This window comes from Dipodomys merriami, unplaced genomic scaffold, assembly GCF_024711535.1.
Source record: "Dipodomys merriami isolate MVZ:Mamm:240054 unplaced genomic scaffold, mDipMer1.0.p SCAF_644, whole genome shotgun sequence".
Classification (NCBI taxonomy): Eukaryota; Metazoa; Chordata; class Mammalia; order Rodentia; family Heteromyidae; genus Dipodomys; species Dipodomys merriami.
Window position 1 is genome coordinate 296,422 of NW_027206229.1, and position 25,576 is coordinate 321,997.

The 25,576-nt window shown below is 47.8% G+C and overlaps 2 protein-coding genes and 1 long non-coding RNA gene across 4 annotated transcripts; 2 read left to right on the forward strand and 1 right to left on the reverse strand.

Moving 5' to 3' along the window:
- Positions 1-213: 213 nt before the first annotated feature.
- Positions 214-7,595, forward strand: LOC138815503 (metaxin-1). 2 transcript variants are annotated; one of them, XM_070004945.1, is made up of 8 exons: positions 217-1,349; positions 3,374-3,443; positions 3,574-3,653; positions 5,909-6,001; positions 6,155-6,337; positions 6,463-6,539; positions 7,001-7,155; positions 7,246-7,595. In XM_070004945.1, the coding sequence occupies exons 1-8, from the start codon at positions 321-323 to the stop codon at positions 7,458-7,460; spliced, it is 1,902 nt and encodes a 633-aa protein (XP_069861046.1). In that variant the 5' UTR covers positions 217-320; the 3' UTR covers positions 7,461-7,595. The 2 variants fall into 2 exon arrangements, with proteins under 2 accessions (XP_069861045.1, XP_069861046.1); XM_070004944.1 differs by having other exon boundaries at positions 214-1,349; positions 5,909-6,337.
- A 472-nt stretch (positions 7,596-8,067) lies between these two features.
- LOC138815505 (uncharacterized) lies at positions 8,068-15,063 on the forward strand. Its single transcript, XR_011368338.1, has 4 exons — positions 8,068-8,144; positions 13,623-13,743; positions 14,240-14,467; positions 14,928-15,063. It is a non-coding gene; the product is annotated as an uncharacterized lncRNA (long non-coding RNA).
- On the reverse strand, positions 8,130-22,572 carry LOC138815504 (lysosomal acid glucosylceramidase). The gene is made up of 13 exons (XM_070004946.1): positions 22,327-22,572; positions 20,246-20,309; positions 15,018-15,110; positions 14,351-14,438; positions 13,764-13,955; positions 13,490-13,636; positions 12,337-12,470; positions 11,955-12,127; positions 11,253-11,490; positions 9,728-9,952; positions 9,236-9,399; positions 8,320-8,436; positions 8,130-8,232 (listed from the first exon to the last, which is right to left on the reverse strand). The coding sequence occupies exons 3-13, from the start codon at positions 15,042-15,044 to the stop codon at positions 8,130-8,132; spliced, it is 1,608 nt and encodes a 535-aa protein (XP_069861047.1). The 5' UTR covers positions 15,045-15,110; positions 20,246-20,309; positions 22,327-22,572.
- Positions 22,573-25,576: the final 3,004 nt, after the last annotated feature.

Genomic DNA, 25,576 nt, shown 5'->3' on the forward strand with positions numbered 1-25,576 from the left:
GAACTGGTCAGTGAGGCTGAAGCAAAGAAACCGAGAAAGAGGAAAAGGACATCAGAAACATGAGCAGAAAACCAGGGGACAGACCAGGAGCTAGGAGTAAACTGGGAAAAAGTGTGGGCAGTGGCGGACAGGCTAGGACCCGGATGCAGCGGAGGGGCGCCCGAGTTCCCGTTACTAAGGCAACACCCTGCGAGCCCCACGTCCCCTTCCCCCACCCAGGCCCCAGCCGGCCTCACTCTGGCCGTCGCCACCGCCCCTGTTTTGTTTCCATGGCGACGGGCGGTGCGGGGCCGCTCCAAACATAACGCGCTGTGGAAAACATGCGGCCCGGGGGACCCCCCCGTAGCCCCGAATTGGGGTCGAGCACTGAAAGGTCTCGGGGAGGGCCAGGCCACGTACAGTTTGACAACTGTCAACAGATCCGGACCAGGAACATACGACCCCCATCTCCTAGACCCTCCGAGCCTTCAGCGGGTCGGGGCTTCGGTAGACCGAGGCGTTGTGACTCTCCCAGGCGAGACTGGCCGCCTACCCTCCCCCGCTGCGAAGGCCGCCATTGGTTGAGCCTTCGGCCGCTATCCCCCGAAAGCCGCGGCCCCGCCTCGCGCGGTCCCACTCCCTCAGTCGGGAGAAGCCACGCCTCTCCGGTGGAGAAAAGCCGGGCCTTCTCGGCAGAGAGAAGCCACGCCTCTCCGTGTGAGAGAAGACCAGTCTTCCCTACAGAGAGAAGCCACGCCTCTCCGTGTGAGAGAAGCCACGCCTCCCCGGTCGAGAGAAGCCACGCCTCCCCGGTCGAGAGAAGCCATGCCTCCCCCTCCGAGAGAAGCCACGCCTCTCCGTGTGAGAGAAGCCACGCCTCCCCCTCCGAGAGAAGCCACGCCTCCCCGGTCGAGAAAAGCCGCGCCTCCCCAGTCGAGAGAAGTCGCACCGCCCACGCTGAGAGAAGCCACGCCTCCTCAGCCGAGAGAAGCCGCGCCTCCCCATTCGAGAGAGGTCGCACCGCCCACGCCGAGAGAAGCCACGCCTCCTCAGCCGAAAGAAGCCGAGTCTACCCTGCAGAGAGAGGCCACGTCTCTCCATCCGAAAGAAGTCGCGCCTCCCCAACCGAGAGAGGCCACGCCTCCCCGGCCCAGAAAAGTCGCGGCTCCACAGCGGTCCCCCCATGTCCCCCACAACAACAAGCCAGAGGGGCAGTGGAGGGGGGCGTGTCCTTGCGAATGAAGGCTTTGGCGCAGAAGGAAGTGCTTCCGGTACAGAGGGCGTACAAGATGGCGGCGCCCATGGAGCTGTTCTGCTGGTCTGGGGGCTGGGGGCTGCCGTCAGTGGACCTGGACAGCCTGACCGTTCTGGTGAGGGTAACCCAGGCGCTCTTTGCTGTGCCCTAGAGGACTGGGGTGGGGCTCGAGCTAGCCAAGCGTTCGAACTTTGCTGGCGCCACAGCACAGTCTCTTTGGGGAAAACTGAGGCAATCCAAAAGCGTGGCCAGACCGATGTGGGCTGAATACCCTATCGTAGTTTCCTAGATTTCAGGTACCAATGACAGTAGGCTTGATCGGGAATCCAGTAGATAGGCTGAAGTCCTTGCTTTTCCATGGCTGTGTGACCTTGGGGCCATCCCTTCTGTGGGGTTTCAGGGATTTTAGGCTTGGCAGTCCTGGTTTCTCAGCGATCCACACTCTTCTTCCCACTAAACAGCGTTTACTGAGCCTATTTGTTGGAGCAAACGGTCCTCAGCCAGACTGTAGAAAGAGCACTGACATCAGACAGATTTGTTTCACTTTGTTCTTTCACTCTCTCTAGTTGTAAAAGCATGTATTAGGCATCTTACAAAATACCAAATATTGCCATGCTAAAATGAGTAAGACTTTGTCCCTCCACTCAAGTTGTGTCAGTAAAGAGAACATGGTCATTATTTCCAAGAAGAGGGTTAGGAAAAGCTTCCAAAGATAGGTATTCAACAAGTAGATAAATAGGAGACAAGATGGAGGGGAGGGTTTTTCATAGCTGATATCTAGTAAGAGATATAGCCATAATCTGTTTCTTTTTTTCTTTTTTTTTTTTTTTCCTTTGTAGTCAGACCTGGGGGCTTGAACTCAGGGCCTGGGCACTGTCCCTGAGCTTTTGTGTTCAAGACTAGCACCTCACCACGTAAGCCACAGCTCAATTTCCAGCTGTTAGTGCTTACTTGGAGATGAGTCTCATGGACTTTACGGAAAAGGCTGGCTTTGAACCACAATCCTCAGATCTCAGCCTGGTGAATGTGAACCACCTGCACTGTGGCTTCAACATTCCTTTTTTACCCATTTGTAAAATGGAAGTGATTTTTTTTGTTGTTGTTTTGTTTTTGCAAGTGTTGGGGTTTGAACTCAGGGCCTAGGCACTGTCCCTGAGCTTCTTTTGCTCAGGGCTAGCACTCTGTCACCTGAGCCACAACACCACTTCCAGTCTTTTCTGTTTATGTGGTGCTGCGGAATTGAACCCAGGGCTGCATGCATGCTACACAAGCACTCTACCACTAAGCACTAAGCCACATTCCCAACCCAATGGAACTGTTTTTGCATGTATGCCAGTACTGAGGTTTGAACTCAGGGCTTTGCAATCTGAGTTAACTTTTCACTTGGGCTAGCTCACTGTACCACTTGAGCCGCACCTTTTTTTTTTTTTTTTTTTTTGTCAGTAGTGGGGCCTGAACTCTGGGCCTGGGTGCTGTCCCTCAGCTCTTCAGCTTAAGGCTAGCCCTCAACCACTTGAACCACAGTGCCATTTCTGGCTTTTTCTGCTTATGTGGCACTAAGGAATCGAACCCAGGGCCTCATTCATGCAAGGCAAGCACTCTACCACTGGGCCACCTTCCCAGCTCCATTTCTGGCTTTTTATTTGCTAATTGGAAGTAAGAGTTTCTGGGATTTGTCTAGGCTGTTTTCAGACTGTGGTCTTTAGGTCTCAGCCTTCTGAATAGCTAGTGTTATAGCATAAGCCAGCAGCATTGGCTGATTTTTTTTTTTCTTATACAAAGCACAGGGCATAAAGCCAGGCACTGGTGGCTCACGCCTGTAATCCTAGCTACTCAGGAGACTGAGATCTGAGGATCATGGTTCAAAGCTAGCCCAGGCAGGACAGTCCACCAGACTCTTATCTCCAATAAACCACTAGAAAACAGGAAGTGGTGTTGTGGCTCAAGTGATAGAGCACTAGCTTTGAGCTGAAGAGCTGAGGGACAGCCCCCAAGCCCAGAGTAAAAGCCCTGTGACCAACAACAACAACAAAAAAAGCACAGGGCATATCACATAAGATATTCAGTAAATATTACTCTTAATCTTTCCTCTATGGAACCATGCCTTAGCCTCTCTACCTTCTGCTTCCTTCTCTGCAGACCTATACCAGATTTACTGGTGCTCCACTCAAGGTACACAAGATTACCAACCCTTGGCGGAGCCCTTCAGGTATCCAGTGTCCACGGGTGGGGTAAGGGAGTGTGCAAGGGGAGGAGCAGGAAATAGGAAGGAATGTGGCACAAATATGTATGAATAGTCAAGCTAGGATCTGGTAGACATACTTCTTTGTCAATGTCAGGAACTCTGCCTGCCCTTCGGACAAGTCAAGGAGAGGTCATCTCAGCACCACAAAAGATCATCACTCACCTTCGAAAAGAGGTACAAGACTTGGGGAAGGTGGGGTTTCAGTGAAAGAAATCCAGTCAATTCAGTGCAACTCATGTTTATTAAGCACCTAACTTATACCAAGCTAGACAGAGGTGGCCCAGAGCACCAAGTAGCACAAATTCTGATGGGGAAGACACATAATGTCACTATATTGTAGTAAAGCATTTGGCCAGAAATTAAGCTCAAGGCACTATGGAAATATCCAAAGACATAGTGCCTTCTGCATAGTTGACAGGCAAGGAGTCTTAAACTGGTCACAGGTGGAAGAAGAAAAAAAGAGAAGATAGCAGTTGATTCTAATGAGATGCTCAAAGATGGGATTGGACAGGGACTTTGAAGGGCCTTTTCTCTGTTTTCAGGGACCAGTTTGGGGTGAATATGGGGCTCAGGATGCACAAGGCTTAGAGCCAGGTTAGGGAATTTGAAAGAACATTACAAGAAGAGTACTGAGACCTAGGGTCCTCTCACTCTTCCTACTCCCCTCACTACCTTCCCAAACTATTGGATTTAGCCATCATGCTTTAAAAGTTCTTCTAATCTGTGGTGTGATTCCAAGATGGAACACATTGTCCAAAATGGGCTCCTCTTCTTCATTTAAAGGCTTGGGAAGCTAGGGAATTAAGGTGGGTTGTAGAAGCCTTTACAATACACATAAAAGCCAAAGTTCCTGACAGGGCCTGGACCATTACCTTGATTCCTCATGTATAAAGGTTTTTTTTCCTCATTTCCAAAGTGTTTTCCCCTACATTATTTACTAATAGAGCCTATTAAGAGATGAAGATGATATATTAGTGCTGGAGCCTGCCAGCAACAAAAGGGAATCCTGAATTAGGGGGCAAGGACGGGAAAAATAAAGACATAAGACAAAGGATGGGGTTGGGAGGTCTGCAGCTCAAGACTGCGGCACCGTTTATTTTTAACTTTCCCTAAGATATACTATTAGAAGTCAAGAGGTAACGTAAGGTTACAATAGTCCAGAAAAAACAAGGAAAATTTCAGTAAAAACAGAGTGCTGTAAAAACAAGACAAGATCAACTGGTAGGAAGTAAAACGAACTCTGCAGACGTAGCAAAGCAATCCTGGGCACCTGGTGTTTTTAAGTAAGCCAGTTCCTTGTACGTGCTTTCAAGTGAGCACCAGGGTCAAGATAATCTTTAAGCTTTACTATCGGCTCCCAACATATTAGTTTCTTATGCTACAGGGGGAAAACTGAGGTTCAGTGAGTTTTAAGAATTGTACTTAAGGGCTGGGAAGGTGGCTCAGTGGTAGAGTGCTTGCCTTGCATGCCTGAGACCCTGGGTTCGATTCCTCAGCACCACATAAGCAAAAAAGAAAAAAGCCGGAAGTGGCGCTGTGGCTCAACTGGTAGAGTGCTAACCTTGAGCTGAAGAGCTGAGGGACAGTGCCCAGGCCCAGAGTTCAGGCCCACGACTGGACCCAAAAAAAAAAAAAAAAAAGAATTGTACTTAAGCTAGAGGCATGACTTAAGTGGTAGAGCGCTTGCATATCAAGCATGAAGTTCAACCCCAAGTACCACCAAAGGGGGAGGATGGATATAGGGTGTGTGTGTATATGTGTGTGTGTGTGTGTGTGTGTGTGTGTGTTCAAGAGATTACACAGCGATAAGGCTGTTCAGGGTGTGGAAGGATATGTGCTAAGGAACAGACTGAAGCTGGGAAAGATAGAGCAGGATGAAACTGATATGGGTGGAACTTAGGTTTAGTGGTGGCACCTAGGCTATGGAATGAAACAGAAGAAATAGCCAAGAGCTGGGCCATGAGGGAACAAGCTGGGGAGATGGAGAGGGTGAGTTCACTGGGTCCAAGGAATATGAGGATGGTGTCCCTTAGTTCCTTAGGCATGGGCTGAGGCTCAACCTGCAGCTGAGCTCTGCCGTTAGCTTTGTGGTGTCTAGATTGGGACGTTACTGTTAGAAAGTTGCTGTCAGCAGGCTTGCTGCCAGCTTTCCGTGGAAACTCTGGGAGCAGCTCCTAGTTTGTGGCCAGGCTTTCCTTCCTCCCCCCGCTCAATGGGCATAGGACCTTGACGGCCAGCAGACTCCAAGGCCCAGGCTGTCAGCCAACAGCAACAGGCTGTGCTGGCTGGGCCAAGGTAAGGGGGCCTCAGCGGGCAAAGCTCTTTGTTCTGCCTCTGCTACACAGAGAGGCTAATGAGGTTACCTTCCCCACCAGGGAAGTGCCCCTTCAGTCCTCCCAACATCACTTTCATGAATATTTCTTTTACAGAAGTATAATGCTGATTATGATCTATCAGCTCGGCAAGGAGCTGACACCTTGGCTTTCATGTCTCTACTAGAGGAAAAACTGCTCCCGGTGTTGGTAAGTATGTATAGACCTCCCAGTGTTCACAGCCTGCAGGGAAGGGTCAGGCTGATATACCCCCACAGAGCACTGTGGGGGTCAGAAGCCTATTCTGTGTCAGGCAGGTACACTAGTTCAGACATCCCCTTCCTTCCTACTTACCCAATCCAGATACATACTTTTTGGATAGACACCAAGAACTATGTAGAAGTGACCCGGAAGTGGTATGCAGAGGCTATGCCCTTTCCCCTCAACTTCTTCCTACCTGGCCGCATGCAGCGGCAATATATGGAGCGGCTGCAGCTGACGAATGGGAAGCCCAGTCCTGAGAATGAGGAAGAAGTGGAGAAGGAGGTAGCTTTGGGACAGGGGCTGCTATATGAGATGAACCCCAAGCTTGATGGCCAGAAATGGGAGTGCCCAGGTGGGGAGGTGACACTCTTCCCACAGCCACATGCCTACCTGTTCCTTTCTTATAGCTGTACCAAGAGGCTCGGGAATGCCTAACCCTTCTCTCTCAGCGCCTGGGCTCTCAGAAGTTCTTCTTTGGAGATGCGTGAGTCTGACTCCCGGGGTGTTAATGGGTGGTTGGAAGACTACGGGTTCACAAGTAGCTGCTGGGGCACAGGCTGGGGCTGAAAGGTAGGCTCAAGCTCTAGACAAGAAGTCCTTAGGACAGACACTGGCTGTAATGACAATGGGGCTGTGTGTGGGGCCAGAGCCTCCTTGGTGGTACAGGAGGATGGGGTGGGAGGATCGCCAGGTACAGGAGGGGCCTGCAGGGTGTGGGGCACTCAATGTGCCCTTTATGCAGCTCTAGGATAGAGCCCCATTCAGGGCCTGGCTGGCGCCACCTAGAGAACCCTTCTCATACCAGACCAGGAACTGTGTGTCCTGTCCCTCCACTGGTGGCCCCATGCTGCCCAGAGCCTCCCCACATCCCTAGACTGGTATTTCTTCCAGCTCCATCTTGACCCCTCTGCCCACCTGTCCTCTATCCTACCTTTTTCTCTCCAGCCCTGCATCCTTGGATGCCTTTGTCTTTAGCCACCTGGCACTGCTACTGCAGGTAAAGATGCCCAGTGGGAAACTGCAGATACACCTTCGGGGGTTGCAAAACCTCTGTGCCTACTGTTCCCACATTCTTAGCCTCTACTTTCCCTGGGATGGAGGTAAGGAGCAGATGGAGGGGGCAGTCTTGGGAAGAATGCCTGGGATCCAGGAACTAGCTCCCTGCCCACTTTCCTTTTCTTGTTCCTCAGCTGCAGTGCCACCTCCACGTCAGACACCAGCAGCCCCAGATACTGAAGAGGAGCCAAACCGGCGCCGGAACCAGATCCTGTCTGTGTTAGCAGGGCTGGTAGCCATGGTGGGCTATGCCTTGCTCAGTGGAATCATCTCTATCCAGAGGGCAGCCCCTCCTCATACCCCAGGCACCCGGGCCCTGGACATGGTTGAGGAGGATGAAGAGGAATGATTTGTCCTCATGCTCTTAGGACTGGTTTTTCAATTGTGCATTCCATAGGTCTCTCTGGCTCCCCATTGTTGAGACAGCCAGAAATGGGTACTCCCCACCCCCAGAATAAAGCCGCTCGCACTGACTGGGATCAAACCTTCTCTCCTTAAATGTGCTGCCATTGTCTCAGCTTGTGCTTTAGCTGGGGCCCTGGGTGCTTGAGCCTACCGGTAGCACTGGCACTAGGCTTCTGAAATTGCTTTAGCTTTGATGCTGACATTGCTCCTGCATGGGCCCAGTCTCCATCTCCAGGAAAGACAAACAATCCCCAGTTTTGGGTTCAGCCTTCCCAGTCTCCTCTGCTCACCTCCCTCCCCCACCATCTTTGTTTGTACAGTGAGCTCACCCTGGGCCTAGGCCCAGTTTCCATGGGCAACTAGTACATTGCACACACTTCTACAAGCATGAGGGGTGGGGACACATTAGGGCTTTCTGATTTTTCTTTAGAGGCCTCCAGCCCCTGGTACCTACTAGAGAGGAGAGTGAATCACCCAAACCACTACCCCTGAGCCTGTGTCACTGTAAGCTCACACTGGCCCTACTGTGCCCTATTCAGTCACAGACATGAGCTGACTGTCCTTTTAATGTCCATGCTGAACCCAGGTATCTGCTTGAGTGTCTGCTCCATCACTAGCGACGCCACAGGTAGGTATGAATGGAATACCCAGGTGAGACGGTCTCCAGGAATCCTATAGCAGGATCACTGATGGTAAGAGGTACATCCTTAGAAGAGCTGAGGAGGGAGAGAGTAGCTGAGGGTGAGCCTGCTGAGGCCCAACACTTCATCTCAGCCCAGACCTTCCCCTGCCCTTGTCCTTACCGATTTAGCACCACCACAACTGCAGAACCATCAGGTCGTATCAGTGCCACTGTGTCCAAGTCATTCTTCTCACTGGCCACAAGCCCCACTCTCTGGGAGTCTTCAGGAATGAACTTGCTGCATGTGGGAACAGGCATCATCTGAGACCTCAGTCCAGCACCTTAGGGTACCACCCATGAAACCCTCATCTAAAGCTGGGCACCCAGTGGGCTCATACCTACAATCTTAGCTGCTCAGTAGGCTGAGATCCGGGGGTGGCAATTCAAAACCAGCCCCAGTCCATGAAACTCTCATCTCCAATTAACAAGCAGATCCCCAGAAATGGAGTTGTGACTCAGGTGATAAGAGAGCTAGACTTGAGCAAAAAAGCTAAGGGACAGTACTAGCAATAGCTAGGCCCTAGCTCAAGCCCCAGTACTGGCAAGAAAAAAAATCCTCATCTGAGAGTTTATTCTCCTTAACTTCTCACCACCTCATAAGTCCTGCCAAAGCTCTGCCCTAAGGCTGGCATACTAACTTGTTTATAGTATCAGCTGTTATGGAAGCTGAAGGAGGAGAACAGCAAGTTGCAAGTCCAGCCTGAACAACACAGAACAAGGCTCGTAAAACAAAGCAAGGCTGGGTGTGGTGGTACAAGTCTATAATCCCAGCTCTGCTCTAACTCTTAAGTTCTCAAGATGTGTTGTTGGGCCCTGCTCCTACCCTCCCACATCCCAGTGCCAGCTTCTAATAACCAGAGTTATCTGTTTCTATTACCACCTAATCACTTCCTGCCTACATGGTGCAAGAGAGAAGGGGTGTGCCTCTCCTGAGCTTCCCACCTATGCACCTTCCTGCTCGCTCGTCTAGGGTGATGTAAGCCTGATGCAGCAGATGATAGGCTTGGTGTGGCATGGTGGCACCCTCCTCAACTCACCTGAAGTGGCCAAGGTGGTAGAACATGGGCTGTTTGTAAAACGTATCCTTGGCAATGTCCACAATGACGGGACTGTCGACAAAGTTGCGGACCCAGTTGGGTCCCCCTTCAGGGTTCAGGGCAAGGTTCCAGTCTGTCCAGCCAGACACGTGGTACAGAAGGTTCTGCAGTAGGGACAAGGGCAAAGAAATATTCAACACAAGAGATCCTCAGAGAAGGCACATGCCTCAGCCTTGTGAAGGAGACTGAAGGTGGGGCATCTCGAGGGGGGCCAAGAAATTGGTGGCAGATACAGTTGTCTGGCTTGGCTCCAAACATGTAGTAAGAGGCTATGGGCTACAGTTCTGTGAAGGAAAGGTAAGGCATGATCATGGCATCCCAGAATTGCCCCAAAGGGTAAACTAGCAGTTGAGGAGGAAGAACTCAACCTTTAGAGATTGTAGGAAGGTATCTATTATGGTCTGCTTTATGGGAGGAAGACAGTTGGCTCACCGTGATGATGCTGTGGCTGTACTGCATCCCACGATCCCAGGAACCCAGACGCACACTCTGCTCCCAGAATTTGGAGCCCACACAGGCCTCAGAGGCGAAGAGCATGGTATTGGGGAACAGACGATGTGTTTCCCCCAGGGTGGATCTTGCTGGAGCCAGAAAGTCCAGGTACCAGTGTATAGCAATGCCATGAACGTACTTAGCTGCCTCTGGGTCTTTTAGTACCTGCCCAGGGAAAGGAAAGGACCACTGAGAAACAGGAACCACTGGCCCAGAAACCTGCACAGAGGATTCTGGAAAAGGAGCTAGGATTCTCACAAAGTAGGCACTAAGATGGATACAACTAGAAGGGGTTACAGTGACCACGCAGGGGTCTTCAGAGCTTGGGCACCTAGCCCTAGCCCAGGGTGTCCTAGTAATCAAGAGTTGAACAGGGCTGGGAATGTGGCTTAGAAGTAGAGTGCTTGCCTTGCATGCATGAAGCCCTGGGTTCTATTCCTCAGCACCACATAAACAAAAAGCCAGAAATGGTGCTGTGGCTCAAGTGGTAGAGTGCTAGCCTTGAGCACAGAGAGGCTCAAGGACAGTGCCTAGGCCCTGAGTTCAAGCTCCAGGACTGGCAAAAAAAAAAAAAGTTGAACAGAAGCCAGAAGCCAGGCATTCGTGGTTCATGCCTGTAATTCTTACTACTCAGGAGGTTGAGATCTCAGGATCATGGTTTGAAGCCAGCCTGGGTAGGAAAGTCTGAGACTCTTATCTCCAATTAAGCACCAAAAAAGTCGGAAGTGGAGCTGTGGCTCAAGTAGTAGAGCACTAAGCTTGAGCAAAAGAGCTCAGGGACAGCACCCAGGCCCAGAGTTCAAGCCCTAGTACTGGTAACAAAAAGAAGAGTTGAAGCTGGGTGCCGGTGGCTCATGCATGTAATCCTAGATACTGAGAAGGCTGAGATCTAAGGATCAAGGTTCAAAGCCAGCCTGGGCAGGAAAGTCCATGAGACTCTTCCAATAAACCACTAGAAAACCGGAAGTGGCGCTGTGGCTCAAGTGGTAGAGCGCTTGCCTTGAACTAAAGAGCTGAGGGACAGCTCCAAGGCCCAGAGTTCAAGTCCCATAACTGACAACAAAACAAAACAACAAAAAAAAAAAAGAGTTGAACAACCGGGTGCTGGTGGCTCATGCCTGTAATCGTAGCTACTCAGGAGGCTGAGATCTGAAGATCATGGTTCAAAGCCAGCCTGGGCAGGAAAAGTCTGTGAGACTCTTATCTCCAACAAACCACTCAGGAAAAAAAAAAAAAAGGGGAAGTGGTACTGTAGTTGAAGTGGTAGAGTGCTTGCCTTGAGCTAAAGAGCTGAGGGACAGTGCCCAGGCCCAGATTTCAAGCCTCACGACAGACCAAAAAAAAAAAAGAAAAGAAAAGAAAAAAAGAAAAGTTGAACAGGAAAGGTACTCTTAAATTTGGAGCCAATCATTTGTATGCTATATTTTTGGGACACTGGGGTCCTCATGGAGGTCATGACCCTTACCACTTCTGCCCATCTGGGGAGCAGCAAGCGTTGGTCATCCAACATGAGCAACAGGACATCGCGGTGAGTACTATTGGCAAGGGCTGGACCCAGGTCACGGGCAATGAAGTCTCTCTGGTGTTCAGCAGTAAAGCCCAGACACTGGAAAGGGTACCCAGTAATCAGTCCTGCAGTAGGTTCATTCTCAGCCGTCACTGCCCAGAATTTTAACTTGTACGCAGCATAGGCATCTAGGAACCTGGCAGAGGAAAGAACATGAGTGATCATGGCTAAAAGAACAGACCAGGACCCCAAGGAATAGGAATCCTGATGGAGCAGGGAAACTGATAGCCCTAAGTCTCAAAGGTTGAGAAGGTAAAAAGATGAACTAGGAAAGGCAGGTCTAAAATGGACCCAAGGGGCTGGGAAGGTGGCTCAGTGGTAGAGCGCTTGCCTTGCAAGCCTGAGGCCCTGGGTTCAATTCCTCAGCACCACATAAGCAAAAAGAAAAAAGCTGGAAGTGGCGCTGTGGTTCAAGTGGTAGAGCGCTAGCCCTGAGCTGAAGAGCTGAGGGACAGCGCCCAGGCCCAGAGTTTAAGCCTCATGACCGGACCCAAAAAAAATAAAATAAAATAAAATGGACCCAAGTCCAGGGGTGGGACCTAGGCGATGGTGTCCAAAGGAAAAGCTGGTCCAGACACCCTTGACATTCTGATTTCTTACCTGACAAAGTAGTTGGCCCAGGTCTGGTGGTAGATATCCCCTGGCTGACCCTTCAGTGTCCCCTTTCCATTCACTGCCCCATTAGTCTTGAGCCAAGTAGGCGATGTCCAGGGACTGGCGAAGAGGGAGATGGGGCGCTGGGTCATTTTCAAGGCTCTGTGAATCAGGGGTATCTAGAGGCACACATAGCAAGGAGAGAGATACCCAACTTGGAACACAGATGGACTAGCCTAACCTGCACATCAGGTCTAGCCATCATCTCCTACCCTCCCAATCCCAGGACAGAACAGGAAGCAGAGAAAGTTTATCATCTTTACACATTGCCCTAACTGGACCCCCAGATTACAATGTCATCAGGGCCTGAGGCAGCCAGAATGCCCACCTTGAGCTTGGTGTCTTCTTCTGAAAGGCTAAAGTTGTGCAGCTGGAAGTCATCAGGGTAGTCATCATAGGTGTAAGTGCTGATAGAGAAGTCAGTGCTAGCCATAGGTACCCGGATGATGTTATATTCAATTCCTACAGAAAAGCATGCCCAAGGTATGGGAGTCCAATAGGAGAATATGGAACTTGGGGGTTCTCTCTCTCTCTCTCTCTCATTGACATGGAGTTTCATAAACTTCTTTTTGCCAAGCTGGCCTTGAACCATGGTTCCCCAATCTTTGTCTCCCAAGTAGCTCGAATTACAGGTTTGAGTCACTGCTCCTTGCTGGAACTTCTATCACTTGCCAGTCTGAAATAGAATCTTAGAGCCAGAGGAAACCTGGGGCTCTAGGTGGGGCAATATAGAGGCCAGGACCCAGATGAAGCACAAGCCCTCTGAGCCTAAGACAGGGCAATTTTATTTTACTGGCCTTTAGAGAGGAACCAAATATTCAGGCCTGATTTCATATGCCTAATCCCACCAAAAGGAGGCAGCTGCAAAGGCAGGAAGAGAAGAACAGACGAACCAGGGCTAGGTTAGATTATATCTGTAATCTCAGCTACTCAGAGACAGAGATAGGGAAGATCATGGTTAAAGGCAAAAAATAGCAAGATTCCAATCTTTTTTTTTTTTTTTTTTTTGTCGGTCGTGGGGTTGAACTCTGGGCCTGGGCGCTGTCCCTGCGCTCTTCAGCTCACGACTCTACCACTTGAGCCACAGCACCACTTCCAGTTTTCTAGTGGTTTATTGGAGATAAGAGTCTCAGGGACTTTCCTGCTCGGGCTGGCTTGAACAGTGGTCCTCAGATCTCAGCCTCCTGAATAGCTAGGATTATAGGCATGAGCCACCGGCGCCTGGCGAGATTCCAATCTTAACCATCCGGCCAGGAATGGTGATGCATGCCTGTCATCCCAGCTAAGCAGGAGGCATAGGTGGAAAGATTGCAATCTAACACCAGCACTAGGTAAAAAACGCAAGACCTTACCTGAAAAATAAATACAGCAATAAAGGGCTGGCTCAGAATAACTAAAGGAATGTGTGGGTTCAAATAGCAGAGAACCTGCCTAGCAAGTGTGAGGCTCTGGTGATAATGGTGCTATGTCTCTCTCCTCACCTTCTGTAGAGAAGTATGATTTCAGGAGCAAATTCTGGGCAGAGGGTGACAAAGCAAGGATGTTGAGAGCAGTAGCATCTGTCATAGCCCCTCCAAATCCTTTCACTTTCTGGAACTTCTCTTCTGGCTGCAGGGTCAGTAGAAGTCCTAAGGATACCGTGAGAAAAGAAAGCCTGTTAGCACACAGAGGAAAAATTCCATGGTGGCCACTGGCATGACTTGGACTTATGACAGGGACCCAACCTGGCTCTGAGGTAAGGAGCATAATAATTACCTGTGCCCGTGCGATTGGCCTGGATGGTTCCCATACTCATCTCCATCCGACGTCCACCTCGTGTACTCTCATATCGGCTGAAGTTACCAGGGGCAGGGAGGGTTAAGGGGTCAAGAGAGTCACAGTATGTGGCATTGCAGACACAGACCACTGAACTGTAGCCAAAGCTTTTAGGTATGCAGGGACGGGCACCTGCAAGGGAGGAGCATAAGCAGGAGCAAGAGCTGAAGGGGGTGGATGAAGGAAATGGATGTGCTGATTAGAATACACATGGATTTCAAAAAGTTGTTTCTCGGGGGGAGGGGGGAGGCTGGGAAGGGAGGTGAAGGGTAAACAAAGGAGGAGGCTACAATGCTTGGTAAGAAATGTATGCATTATCCTGCCCATGTAATTGTAGCCCCTCTGTACAGTATGTTCTCAAATAAAATAAAATTAAATTAAAAAAACAAAAAAAAAAGTTGTTTCTCCTACCCCAGGTTGCTCTCAATCACTCATAAATGTTGGCTGAGCCACTACTGAAACTGTACCACTAGTACACTGGAAGACAGAAGGATGCTCAGTGCCACTTTCCTCCTGCTTTGTCTCACCTGATGTCCATGACACTGCCTGAAGTAGAAGCAATCCCATGAGACTGGAAGCCACCATGCCTCCCCAGCTCCAGTGTTTGGGACACTCCTAAGAACAGGATGAGAAATGAGTAGAAGGCAAGCCCCCTCTTTTTACTTCAATACTTTCCTGGTCAGCATTTGGCAGTCTATGAGTGCCCACAATCTAGTTTATATATATATATATATATATATATATATATATATATATATATATATATATATATATATATAATTTTTTTTTCCCCCCAGTCCTAGGGCTTGAACTCAGAGCTTAGGCACTGTCCTGGAGCTTCTTTTGTTCAAGGCTAGTACACTACAACTTGAGCCACAGCACCACTTCCCGCTTTTTCTGTTGATGTGGTATGGAGGAATCCAACCCAGGGCTTCATGCATGTGAGGCAAACACTCTACCACTAAGCCACATACCCATCCCTATAGTGTTCCTTATAAGGGTGCAGCCCTTCCTTTGCTGGTGAGAGTCTCCTGCCCACACCAGGAAGATTCTCCTCATCCTTTTCTGCCCATTTCAAGCTTGATCCTTCCCACCTCTCGTCAGTGCTTTGCTGAAAGAGCCATGATGGCTGTGTCGAAAAGATCATCTACTCAATGAATTCCAAAGCAAAGTAACCAGAAACCTGCCACTTACCTTTCCTGGAGGGCTTGAAAATATCATTGCTTCGGGGTTGCTGAGAAAGAAGACTTCCAGGAGTTTCCGAGGTTCAAACTGATAAAGGACTCACTAAATAAAACCAAGAATGCACGTATCTGTGTGAATTTTATATAATCTACTACTGCTGGAGGAACTGAGCTTGCCCTGCAGATTTCATTCCGGCACACTGAGGTGGATGACCCACAGTGTGTCATATGATAACTGAGGGAAGAGTCACATGACCCAGGAAGTGAAGCTATTGCAGCCATATTTATAATGGGTTTTACTGGCTTCTCTTTGGTTCTCAATTCTGGAAGGTTTTTGTAGAACACAACATAGAATAAGGATTTGAGTGGAAAACTGGGTAAAAGCACCTAAATCTCAGAGAAAGTAGGCCACAGCAAGCACAGTAGCAAAAAAAATTTAAGTGATACTAAGGGCTGGGGACTCTTTAGTGGACAGCTTGCCTTGTAGATGTGAAGCCCTGAGCTTCATTCCCAGCACTAACTATAAAAGTGTTACTGCCAGATGCGGCTGAGATCTGAGGACTCCCCAGGGAGGAAAATCCATGAGATGTGTGTGTGTGTGTGTGTGTGTGTGTGTGTGTGTGTGTGTGTGTGTGTGTGTGTGTGTGTGTCTGTGTCTGTGTCTGTGTGTGTGTGTTTGTGTGTGTGTGTTTGTGTGTGTGTGTGTCTGTGTGTGTGTGTTTGTGTGTGTGTGTCTGTGTCTGTGTGTCTGTGTCTGTGTGTGTGTGTGTGTGTGTGTGTGTGATGGGACTGTATAAAAGTGTTACTACCAGGTGTGGCTGAGATCTGAGGACTCCCCAGGGAGGAAAGTCCATGAGATGTGTGTGTGTGTGTGGGACTTGGGTGCTGTCCCTCAGCTCTTCAGCTCAAGGCGAGCACAGCACCACTTCCGGTTTTCTGGTGGTTAATTGGAGATAAGAGTCTCACGGACCTTCCTGCCCAGGCTGGCTTTGAAGTGTGATCCTCAGATCTCAGTCTCTTGAGTAGCTGAGTAGCTAGGATTACAGGCGTGAGACACCAGTGCCTGACTTCCATGAGATTCTTATCTCCAATTAACCCCTAAAAACCCAGAAATGGAGCTGTGGCTTAAATGGTAAAGTATTACCCTTGAGCAAAAGAGCTCAGAGTGGCAGAGAGGGTGAGAGACAGAGAGACAGAGACAAAGAGAGAGAGAGAGAGAGAGAGAGAGAGAGAGAGAGAGAGAGAGGAAAAAAAATAAGGACAGTGACACTTAGCCAAGAACCAGTGGCTCACTCCTGTAATTCTAGCTAATCAGGAGGCTGAGATCTGAGGATCACCGTTTGAATTCAGCCTAGGTAGAAAAGTCCCCAGGAGACTCTTAACTCCAATTAACCACTCAAAAACCTCAAGAGGCTGAGATCTGAGGATCTCAGTTCAAAGCTAGCCCAGGTAGAAAACTGTGTGAAACTCTCATCTCCAGTTGAGCAAAAAAAAACACCAGAAATGGAGTTGTGGTTCAAGTGGTAGAGTGTCAGCTTTGAGCCAAAAAACTAAAGTTCAGTACCCAGGCCTTGAGTTCAATCCCCAGCACTAGTGCATGAACACATAAGCATGCACGTATGTACACAAGTGTTTGTCCGCATCTTCATGCACGTGCGCACACGCGTGCGCACGCACACACACGATACAAATGACAATACTAATAAAGAGAGGCTTGCTAAGCAAAATTCTGAGGCCATACAAATATTTAAGACATAAATAGGGCCACAGATATTGCCCTAAAGAGGCCCATGGAGCACAGAGGCAGATATTTACCAGAGAAGACAGAAATAGTAACGTGCTTTTGGAGAGCTCCCTGGAAGAGGAACCTGGACCCTTGGTGGGTGGGAAGTTCTCCAGAAAGTCTTCTCAGAGGAGAAGCCTGGTGGTGGGGCTGTTATTATACAGCCCAGTGTGGAAAGGGCAGGACTTGGCATAGAGATAGCATGACTGAGGGAAGGAGTGGTCAGCACGCACCTTTCTGGATTCCCTGTTTCACCATCAGTTGCTAATTGCAGTAACTTCTCTTCCTTCCTCTCAGGACTGAGAGGTTGGCATAATAGTTCGGCACCTAGGCAATGGGCTAGGCATGGAGTGGGGGTGGGGCACATGCATGTAATCCCAGCTACTTGAAGACAGAGACAGAAAGATTGCCTGTGTAGGGCAGCCAAGGGCAAAGTAAGTAGGAGAAACTATTTGAAAACCCTAAAGTAAAAACAAAAGGACTGGAAGCATGGCTCGCATAGTAGAGTGCTTGTCTAGCAAATACAAGGCTCTGAATTCACTCTCTAGAACAAAGAAAAAAAGAAAAAGAGAGAAAAAGAAAGGAAGGAAAGAAAGGAGGGAAGGGAGGAAAAGAAGAAAGGGAGGGAAGGAAGGAAGGAGGAACTGAAGAGTGCTAAACAAAGAGACATCCTCTATGGACAGAAGAAAGGAGTTGATCCTGATGTTGCTACATAAACCACATCAGATAAGATTTAGTGTGACACATGCAATATAACCTGACTAATTCCAGGTCTTTGAGCCTGTTTTCTGGTTTGTAAAAAGGAGGCGATACTACAGTCTCACAGAGTTATTACTGGAGTTGGTGAGATAAGCAGGGCCTGGGACTTAATAGGCACTGAAAATCACTTGCTTGTTTGTTATGTTCTGAATTATCTCAGTGTAGTCTTTCCAAGACATGCACCTAGCAAAATCCATCATTTCTTCTCCTAGTTCATAAAATATAAGTATAGTCTCTGGGAGATGGATGAGCAGGGATTGAACTTGGTGTCACCATTTACTGGCTATTTGAGCATCAGTAAATTACTTAATCTCTTTAATCCTGTTTCTAATCTATAAAAGATGAGTGATGAGTACTACTTCATAGAATGATTGTGAGGTTTAAGTGTGATGGTGTATGACTAGTACACTGCTTGGCACCAAATATTGCAACAAGGTAAGCTTGTATTTATGGAGGAAAAAGGAGTTTCCTTTAAGGAAATGTCTTACTCATTTCTTGTAGCCTGTTATCCACAGACATCCAGGAACAGGGATAGGTTCCTCAGCTGTGAAGTTTAACTGAACTACTTGCATGGCTATGTCTCTTTCTGAATTCCTGTTTTTCCAGGAAGTATTACTTAATATTTGTTCCCTATAGAGCAGGTACCTTACTTCCTCCAGTTTACTCTTCTACAGAATTGTTATATTACATATTGTATATTATTATTATTATTAAAACATGTACACATAGTCTCTGGGAGAAGGATGAGCAGGATTGTTTTCAGGTTTTGTACATGCTCAGAAAGTGCTCTACTAGCCAGGTGCCAGTGGTTCACAGCTATAATCCTAGCTATACAGAAGGCTGAGATCTGAAGACTGCAGTTTGAAGTCAGCCAGGGCAGGAAAGTCCCCATGAGACTCTTTTTTTTTTTTTCTGTTGGTCATGGGGCTTGAACTCTGGGCCTTGGAGCTGTCCTTGAGCTTTTCAGCCCAAGGTGAGTGCTTTACCGCTCAAGCCACAGTGCCACTTCTGGCTTTTTCTGTTTATGTGGTGCTGAGAAATCAAACCCAGGGCCTCATGTACATGAGACAAACACTCTAGCACTGAGCCCCACGACTGGCAAAAAAAAAAAAAAAGAAGAAGAAAGAAAAATTAATGTCTGACCCCAGCATATATACTCTATATATTGGAAAAATAAGAACAAAAAGGGTTGAGACTGTGGTTTAAGTGGTTGAGCATCTGCCTAGCAAGCACAAACCCCTAAGTTCAAACCCCAGTACTTCCAAAAAAACCCAACCCACGTACATATATATGTATATATTAATGTATGCATATATGTATATATTTACATATGTACATATATTGATATGTACATAAGGGTAAATATGTACATGTATGTAGGTGTATTACTATACATGCACCTATGTAAATATGTATGAATGTTTATATACACATACACACATATATATATTACTAATTCAATGTTATATACTAAAATAACACTGATTCTTTTTTTTTTTTTGCTTGAAATTTGGGCCTCTTTCTCAGCCTTTTTCACTCATGACTGGCACTCTACTACTTGAACCGTACCTCTATTTCTGACTTTTTGCTATTTAAATGAAAATCAGAGTCTCTCAGATCTATCTTCCCAGGCTGGCTTTGAATCTCCATTTGCAGATCTCAACAACTAGAATTACAGGTGTGAGCCACTGGCATCCAGCATTTTCTTTTCTTTTCTTTCTTTTTTTTTTTTTTTTTGGTCAATTGAGGGCTCTTCAGCTCAAGGTGAGTGCCACTTCTGGTTTTCTGGTGGTTTATTGGAGATAAAGAGTCTCAGGGACTTTCCTGCCTGGGCTGGCTTTGAACTTTGATCCTGAGTAGCTAGGATTACAGATGTGAGCCATCAGTGCCTGGCTTTGGTGAGATTCTTATTTCCAATAAACTAAAAAAAAAAAAAAAAAAAAGGCCAGAAATTGGACTGTGCCTCAAATGGTAGAGTGCTAGCCTCAAGTAAAACTAGCTCAGGAACAGAGCCCAGACCCTGAGTCCTGAATTCAAGCCCTAGGACCAGCACACATGAGAAAGTGAATGAGAGAGAGACAGAGACAGAGACAGAGACAGAGACAGAGACAGAGACAGAGACAGAGACAGAGACAGAGACAGAGACAGAGAGACGGGGGGGCAGAGAAGGAGAGAGAAGTGTACCTTCAACACCAAGGAAGGACAATGAGAAATAAATTTATTGGAAAGCAGAAAGCTCAGGGCCCAGACCTCAGACCTCAGACCTCAAGTTCATGCCTTAGTATGGGCATACACACAAAAATAGTTTGGCTGACCCAGTTCAGAAGTTCTGTTCCTTCCTCAGCCCAGTCCTAGAGTGATAGATTTGGCCCAGATGGCAAATTCTTTTTTTTTTTTTTTTTTTTTTTGCCAGTCCTGGGGCTTGAACTCAGGGTCTAGTCACTGTCCCTTCTTTTGTTCAAGGCTAGCACTATACCACATGAGCCACAGTGCCACTTCTGGCTTTTTCTGTTTATGTCGTACTGAGGAATAAAACCCAGGGCTTCACGCATGCGAGGCAAGCTAAGCCACATTCCCAGCACCCCGGGCCCCACCCTCACCCCCTGCCCCAGATGACAAATTCTAGCCCTGGAGATGGGCAGTGACATCCTAGGCACCTCTTGAAGCATAAGACTAATTCTGCATGGAAGACATACCTTCTCCATCACAGTTTTAACCTTCATGATTATGTCAGAGAGAGATGCTTTCTCATCCACGCACCTAGAGAGTAAGAGTTCAGGAATGAATGAATGAACTTAAGCAGTCATCCCAGAATCTGTTTTTTCAATTCTGATTCCTGATGATCTAAGCACATACTATTCTTCCTGATTACCAACACCAGAAATTACCTCACTGTCAGATGACACTTTTCCCCTCACCTACAATGGTGTAGTTTAGTCTTTTTTTTTTTTAATCTGTTGTGGGGCTTGAACTCTCAGCTCAAGGCTAGTGCTCTATCACTTGATCCACAGGGCCACTTCCAGTTTTCTGAGTGGCTTATTGGACATAAGAGTCTCACAGACTTTCCTGCCCAGGCTGGCTTTGAACCTTGATCCTCAGATCTCAGCCTCCTGAGCAGCTAGGATTACAGGCATGAGCCACTGGCACTGGCTTAGTTTAGTCTTGAATTCATCTTACTAACCAACTCTTAACAATAACCATAGAATTCATTGTATAGCCCACTGCAAATGGAAATTATTTGTATTTTATAAGCTGTTTGTCTTCTAATTGTTCGTGTGTGTTCAAGTTTATTCCTCCTATCAACTTTGTTGCTTTTATCACAGTTAATATCAATTGCAAAAATGATTTAATGTGGGCTGGGAAGAATGCTTGCCTTGCATGAATGAGGTCCTCGGTTTGATTCCTCATCACTACATAAGCAGAAAAAAGCAGGAAGTGGGTGCTATGGCTCAAGTGGTAGAGCACTAGCCTTGAGTTGAAGAGCTGAAGGACAGTGCCCATGCTCAGAGTTCAAGCCCCATGACCGACAAAAAAAAAAAAAAAGGATTTGATGTCAGTTTTAGAGACCAGTTCATAAAAGATAGTGGCCTAATTTCTTTGTACATTGATCTGCCCATGGTAGCCTGGTAGGGAAAAAGTCAATTTGTTCGAGTTCCCTGTATCCTCAGCACAGCATAGCACAGCACCTGGCACTTGTTCTGTCCTCATGATTAGAAATGACTGAAGAGGGGCTGGGAAGGTGGCTCAGTAGTAGAGCGCTTGCCTTGCATGCATGAGGCCCTGGGTTCAATTCCTGAGCACCACATAAGCAAAAAGAAAAAAGCCGGAAGTGGTGCTGTGGCTCTAATGGTAGAGCGCTAGCCTTGAGCTGAAGAACTGAGGGACAGCGCCCAGGCCCAGAGTTCAGGCCCCACAACCGAACCCCCCCCAAAAAAAGAAATGACTGAAGAATGTATGAATTATATAGCCTTCTTCCAATTCCATCTCTCAGAAAGCAAGCAGATAGAACAAGTATTTACTGGGGCTTCAACTCAGGTCTCCTACTCTGGGTAGTTTTATTCTACTCAAGGTTGAGGCTATACCATTACAACCACACATCCACTACTGGCTTTTAGCTGGTTAATTGGAGATAATTGTCTCTTGGCTTTATCTGCTAGGCTGGTTTTGAACCTTGATTTTCAGAGTGTAACCTCCCAAGGAACTAGAATGACAGGCATAAGCCACTGGCATCCTCATTTTTTTTTAAACAGAGCATAAAATCACTGACTATTATCAAAAGGGTGGTAATTTAGGATTCTGTTTGGTGAGTTCATGGAAATCCACAGTGTTCTAAGTTACTTAAAATAGATTCTTTTTATTAAAGTAAGCATAATGGGGAAAAAATATTTGAGGGAAGAAAAATGAGGTCACAGTGCAAGTCCTGGAGGAGAAAATTTGACATCCCCCCCTTTTCCCTCCCCCCATCCTCTCGCCCTCCTCTACCACTTGAGCCACAGCTACATTTCTGGCTTTTTGGTGACTTGATTGGAGTCTCAACTAGCATTGGTGTCTCATGCCTGTCATCTTAGCTACTCCTGAGGCTCAGCCAGCCCGAACAGGCAAGTCCGTGTTATTCTTATTTCCAATTATCTCCAATTAACCACAAGAAAACCGGAAGTGGCACTGTGCCTCAAAGTGGTAGAGAGCCAGCCTTGAGCAAAAAAAGCTCAGGGACAATGACCAGGCCTGGAGTTCAAGCCCCGAGACCGAAAGAAAAAAAAAAAAAAAACTCACTGACCCAGCTTCCCGGGGTGGCTTCGAACCACGATCTCTTGAGCAGCTAGGAATAACCCTAGGCGTGAGCCATCTACGCTCTTCACTACCGCAGCAATTAGTAACTGGGAGTACGACAAGGTTAGGTGCAGTCCCACCGAGGGGAAGAGTTAAAACGCAGATTTCAACATCAATTCGCTTACTGAAGGTGAAGACAAACAGCAGCCCCAACTGGAGGCGAAGGGAAATGCACTGAAGCCCCCAAAGGCGAAAGGGCGAAGGTCGAGAATTACACCCGCCCGCGTCAGCGCGCGCACAGGAGCACAGAGCTGCGCCCAGACTCGCAAAGACCAGCTTAGCCGCCAGGGGTCCTGCGGGCGGGGGAGGAAGGGCGCGAGGCCGCCGAGTCAGGGCAGGGCTTCCTCGGAAAGGAAGATTGACATTCGTCTGGGGGCGGGTCCTTCCATTCTTATTGGGTCTTTCTGAATAGGCGAACTCTGGCTGACCATCCCTAGCGCTTGAAGGGCGCACGCGTTTTCGTAGTTACTTGGAGAGCACTTGGGGGGGGGGGGGGGGGAGAGACCCGCATGCGCTACGGTGTCCTCCGACACTGGTAATGGGTGGGAGAGATCGAGTTTCCACAGTTGAGTTCAGCCCGAGAGAGTTGAGTAAGAGTTGAGTAAGAGGCCTGAGTTTGGTCCTCAGGGAGCCGCAAGCTAGGAACATCCAGTGCCCAAAAACTGCCCCAGAGGGAATCCCAGGATCCACCACCTACCTCATTTTTTTTTCCTGGCCTCTCCCCAACAGGCCCTGAGGCTATATTTCTATGATTGTGAATTATTCAAGAAGCCTAGCAGCCTGACGCCATCTCTGGGCAGTGCCCCTTCCTCCTCCCTTTCCTGAAGGACATTATATGTCGCTCCCTCAATGATAGGGCCCTGAAGCCGTTTAAAGGCCACCATTAAAATAAATAAATAAATAACACCATTAAAATAAATAAATAAATAAAAAGTTTGAGGGCTGGGAAGGTGGCTCAGTGGTAGAACGCTTGCCTTGTATACATGAGGCCCTGGGTTCGATTCCTCAGCACCACATAAGCAGAAAAAGCCAGAAGTGGCGCTGTGGCTCAAGTGGTAGGGCGCTAGCCTTGAGCTGAAGAGCTGGAGAGCGCCCAGACCCGGAGTTCAAGCCCCACGACTGACTCAAAAAAAAAAAAAAAGTTTGAAGCCATATTATGTGTTAGGTCTAGCACAAAGAGCAAGTCACTGGTTTGGGGAGCTTATATCCTGTGGAAGGACATAAATATAAATAACAGCAACAACACACAGTGAGATCAAAGGAAGATACTCAGGAGAGTTGCTGTTTTTGTTTTCTTTTTGTTGTTTATGTCTCTGGAAGTGTCAGGGGAGGCACAGAAATGGGGAGACAAGGGTGAAAAAATCCAGTAATGATACTCACTGGACACTGTGTTGAAAATGAGCTACACAACTTGTGTGGGGGAGATGGGAGGGAAAAACTGGGAGGCAGCTAGGGAAGGAGCTTTGGACATTGTCCAAAAAGAAATGTACTCTATGGGGCTGGGAAGGTGGCTCAGTGGTAGAGTGCTTGCCTTGCATGCATGAGGCCCTCGGTTCGATTCCTCAGCACCACATAAACAAAAAAGCCGGAAGTGGTGCTATGGCTCAAGTGGTAGAGCGCTAGCCTTGAGCTGAAGAGCTGAGGGACAGTGCCCAGGCCCACAACCGACCAAAAAAAAAAAAAAAAAAAATGTACTCTGACTGGGAATGTGGCTTAGTTGTATAGCTTGCATATCATGCATGGAGGTGTATGTGGGTTTGATACCTCAATACAACATAAACCGAAAAACAGAACAAGCTTAAAGTGGTTCTGTGGCTCAAGTGCTAGCCTTCAGCAAAAGCAACTCAGGGACAGTGCCCAAGCCCTGAGTCCAAGCCCCAGGATTGGCCCGGGGGGGGGGGGGGGGACGACACTCATTACCTGACTTACGAAACTGTAACCTACCTGTACATCACCTTTAGAATAACAAATTTAAAAAACAAAAACAATAATTTTACTATTACCACATTTGTTTTGTTTTGTGGGTTTGTTTGTTTGTTTTGAGATTAAAGTATCATTACATAGCCTAGGCCACCTTAAATACTTGATCCTGATACCTGTGACTAGTACCTTCACCTAACTCAGTTCTTCGGTCACCTCAATAAACATCCTATCTCTACTCAGCTGTTCTGCCACATTCTCCTGTGTGTGTGTGTGTGTGTGTGTGTGTGTGTGTGTGTGTGTGTGTGTGTGTGTGTGTGTATGCAGTTTTTGCATGTTGCACTGCAATACTTGGATTGAACCCTGGGCCTTAACGTGTTCAAGATAAATCTTATGTTTAATACTGGTAGTTTACACCTGTAATCCTACCTACTGAGAGTAAGGTTAAAAGCCAGCACAGGCAGAAAAGTCCATGAGACTCTTAACGCCAATTGATCACAGTAAAAGCCATAAGTGGCACTGTGGCTCAAATGGTAAAGTGCTAGCTTTGAGCAAAAGGAGCTCAGGGACAGAGCCCAGGCCCAGAGTTCAGGCCTCAGGACTGGCACACACAAACAAAAAAGATAAATCTCACCCTCACTTAAGTGCTGGAATTAAAGGTGCACATCACTAAAACCAGCTGCTGCTGCTGCTTCTCCTTCTCCTTCTCCTTCTTTTACTTTTTTTTTTGTCAGGCATGGCACTTGAATTCTGGGTTGGGCACTGTCCTTCAGCTTTTCAGCTGAAGGCTAGCATACTACCTAGTGAGCCACAGTGCCACTTCTGGTTTTCTGAGTGGCTTGTTGGAGATAAGAGCCTTTCTTGTTGTGGCTGGTTTTGAACTGTAATCCTAAAATCTCAGCCTCCTGAGTAGCTAGGATTACAGGCATGAGCCACCACCTTTTTTTTTTTTTTTTTTTTGGTCCATGATCAGGACTTGAACACAGTAGCTGACACTTTCACTACTGGTGCTCTACCAGCTGAGCCACACCTCCAACCCATAAAATTGGCTTATTTTATTTTATTTTTTTGGTCGGTTGTGGGGCTTGAACTCTGGGCCTAGGCACTGTTCCTCAGCTCTTCAGCTCAAAGCAAGGGCTCTACCACTTGAGCTACAGCGCCACTTCCGGTTTTCTGGTTTTTATTGGAGATAGGAGTCTCACGGTCTCTCCTGCCCGGGCTGGCTTTGAACCACGATCCTCAGATCTCAGCCTCCTGAGTAGCTAGGATTACAGGCA